The sequence below is a fragment of the Choristoneura fumiferana genome, chromosome 8, assembly GCF_025370935.1.
Source record: "Choristoneura fumiferana chromosome 8, NRCan_CFum_1, whole genome shotgun sequence".
NCBI lineage: Eukaryota > Metazoa > Arthropoda > Insecta > Lepidoptera > Tortricidae > Choristoneura > Choristoneura fumiferana.
Window position 1 is genome coordinate 9,724,417 of NC_133479.1, and position 3,342 is coordinate 9,727,758.

The 3,342-nt window shown below is 35.2% G+C and overlaps 1 protein-coding gene across 1 annotated transcript; it reads right to left on the reverse strand.

The window, feature by feature from the left end:
- Nucleotides 1-349: 349 nt before the first annotated feature.
- ZC3H3 (Zinc finger CCCH domain-containing protein 3) lies at nucleotides 350-3,336 on the reverse strand. The gene has a single exon (XM_074091093.1). It carries the CDS (start codon nucleotides 3,257-3,259, stop codon nucleotides 2,006-2,008), a length of 1,254 nt encoding a protein of 417 aa, XP_073947194.1. The 5' UTR covers nucleotides 3,260-3,336; the 3' UTR covers nucleotides 350-2,005.
- Between the last annotated feature and the right edge of the window lie 6 nt (nucleotides 3,337-3,342).

Consider the following 3,342-nt stretch of genomic DNA (forward strand, 5'->3'; position numbering starts at 1 on the left):
CACTTATACTATCGCCTTCAGAATGTATGTATTCGATACATTTTTGGACTCCGCAAGTACGACCACGTTTCAAATTTCAGGGTACAGCTGAAGTGGTTGCCTATAAGGGATCGTAGGAACATCCACGTTCTGTCATTACTTTTCAACACTCTTTTTAATCCTTCTGCTCCCGTATACCTTTCCGAGCGTTTCAGCTACTTGGCTGCTGGCAGTCAGTATCGGTTACGATCGAGTACCAATTTCCTTTTAGCCTGTCCTTCTATCTGATCCAAAACATACTCTAAATCCTTCACAGTGCAATCTGCCAGGCTGTGTAATCGGCTACCGACCTCCATCCGGCAATCCCCACCGTGGGATCTTTTAGGGAAGGCTTGAGAAGAATGTGGCTTGCACCTTCTCCTTAAATATTTGAGAACATTCCTTTGTTAATATGCTTATATATTATATGTATTATGGTCATATATATATAGTAGTTTATTTATTTATATTGTAGTTTATGTATTATATTGTTTAAAGCACTGTATAGTAGCTTCCATTATTTTAACTCTAAAACTCACCCTTTGTCGGACCCTAACGTATTGCTCCTCTCCTCTCATCCACTCAAAGGTTGACTGGTAGAGATCCCTTAAAGGGATAAGTCCGCTTTGTACAAGTATCTTAAAGTTTGTCAGTAATGTTTTGTTAATTTTCTTTTGTACAATAAAGAGTTTACATACATACATACATACTATTTAATACGAGAGCGAGAGGGATCGCACGACACGAACTTCGAGTTTCGAGTTTCGGAGTAGCCCTGCTGGCTCTAATCTGTATTTCGTGAATACAAATAGTTAAAATATCAGGGCTACTACAAAATTAGCAAATTGCAAGTTCGTGTCGTTCCATCCCTCTCACTCTCGTATTAAATAATATAAGTTCGAATTTGGCACTTCGTAGTACAGAGCCTGTTTACAACGACATCGAAGGGACAGGAATATGGTCGCTTAACACGATTGGTCGTTATATTATAACCAGTGTTATTTTTGACAATATATGATCGTATTGGGGCTTTTTTCTTGATCGTACATCCGATATGTCGTTAGTGTCTAGTAACTAGTGTCGCTATAAACGGTTTTGACTGTAGGTATACCTGCTTATTCATTTCTTTTATGAAAAAACCAAACAACTAATAAAATAACTAATTATATGTAGTTGCTCACAAGAATAAAACTAAGTAATTTGACTTTTTTGAAAGTTTTTGCCCATTTATCGCTGTGCGTTTGACCTCGTCATTTTTAAAATACCTACATGATATTAGCAGAAAAGTTCAAAATTGCTTATACTATCTATAGACACTGTTTTGCAGTACAGTCAACGTCATAAATAAGTGATCAATTTTGTACCTTGTCACATTAACGTCAACGTATATGAAAAATAATACAAATTGTGTAATGACTGAAAGCGACAAGGTACAGAAATGATCACTTATTTATGACGTTGACTGGACTACAGTACGACGGTAAATTCAGCCTGTAACGAGTGTATTAGTCAGTTACAAATTTATAGAGCGAACAGTACAATATTTTTTGTTACGTTTGTGAGTAAAATTGTATTTATATTTGTAAGACAAAAAATATTATTTTTACAAAAATTGCCGATACCGCTGGGACAGCTTGGGGGCAGTATATAAAATATAAAGTAATAAAATAATAATGATTAAATACAGGTGGATTCAATAAGTGATAATAGTATAACAAGGATGATCCACTTATTTACAAAATATTAGGAGGCGTCTGTATAAGAAAGGCACTCGCACAGTTACAAATGATTTCACTTTTGTTCAATTCATTCATGTTAGCTTTTGTGGATCAACCCATATACTTTTTAATGCCTTATAATATTAAAATTACCTCGAGGTTTCGGCCACATTACAGCGGCGCGATTTAAAGTCCCAGGAGTGTTACAATACAATAGCATCATTTGTAAGGTAAAAAACTAAAAATAGGCTGTTCTTGTTTCGAGTTTGTTACAATTGGATAAATGATGGTAAGGTTCCCAATTTACACCTAGAAGGTTTAATGACTTCAAGGCTCTCATTGTTAGTGGTTTCTTCTACTGAGTCTCTGTAGTATCTACTACCTGTTTCAGTTTTCTCCCGTGAAAACTGGAGGTGCAATTCAGTTGCACTGTTTCTTGACTGAGCATTATTTTTATTATATTTTGTTCTATTTTTTTCTACTTTGTACTTCATTGATTTTTGAGGAGATTGCTTTCGTATACTATGTCGTCGCTTACGATTACTATTTGTATTTTTAGTTATATGTCTATGTAAGCATTTATCACCTTTTTCACAGTAGCCTCTTGTAAATTCAGAACAAACCTTGGCTTTCTCATTTAGTTTTACATGTAAATATGGGCAGCCATCTTTAGTACACATTCCTCTCAGGTAAAAGTAACATGTAGGCAATTTTGTATCAGAAAGTTCATGGGACAGAAGGCATAAGCTATCGTGGCACACGCCATTTAGGAATTTTCTGCAAATAGATACATGTTTCTTATCGTGTAGAAAATCACATTTTCCGTGCAGTTTTCGCAAGCACTTGCCATATTTACGGTATTGTGGGCACGGGATGTTATTTTTCTTGTATACTCCGAAAGTTTTTATACGAGTTCGACTGCATACTACTTTTCTAGAATTATTCGATAGTTGCCTTTTAAATTGAGCTTTACTGACAACATTCACAGACGGCCTTACAATTCTATATCTATTTACCTGAGCATTGGGAGACTTAGTATCAACATTATTAGTTGCTAAATTTGATACAATCGAATTATGTTTTGTGGTCACTTTAAGAGTAGTTGATTTTCCTGCATTTAAAGGTTTGATTGTATCAAGGGTCTTCCTCATTTCAGTGATTTTTATCGATTTATATTTACTAATTTTAACAGTCTGTGTCTGTATGTTTGTGGGCACAGCTTTTGGTAGCTCAGTTCCTTTTGGCCTTAACAATGAGTAGCGAGAGGTGCTATGAAAAGGTTCACTTGAAGGTGTTTTTATAGAGACTGTGATACTACTATCATTTGTTTTTATAAGAGGAGGAGACACATTATTGCTGCTGTGTATCAATGAAATGGGTTTTCCATAGGTATGATGTGCCATAAATGGGACTTGATTTGTAATACCATTTGACTTAACAAAATTAGGATTGATGTAAATTTTTCCTTTTGGCACTGGCTGTATTTTCTGTGAATGTTGGCAGAAATAGGGGTTTACATGCATAGCTGGCACTTGTCTTATAGGTTCATTACTATTTGTCCCTTTGTTGAAGTTAGGGTTGATAAACACTCTATTTCTCACTTGAT

Excerpts from the sequence above, each read along its gene's own strand:
- ZC3H3 (XM_074091093.1), bottom strand. The coding sequence starts at position 3,259 with ATGCATGTAAACCCCTATTTCTGCCAACATTCACAGAAAATACAGCCA.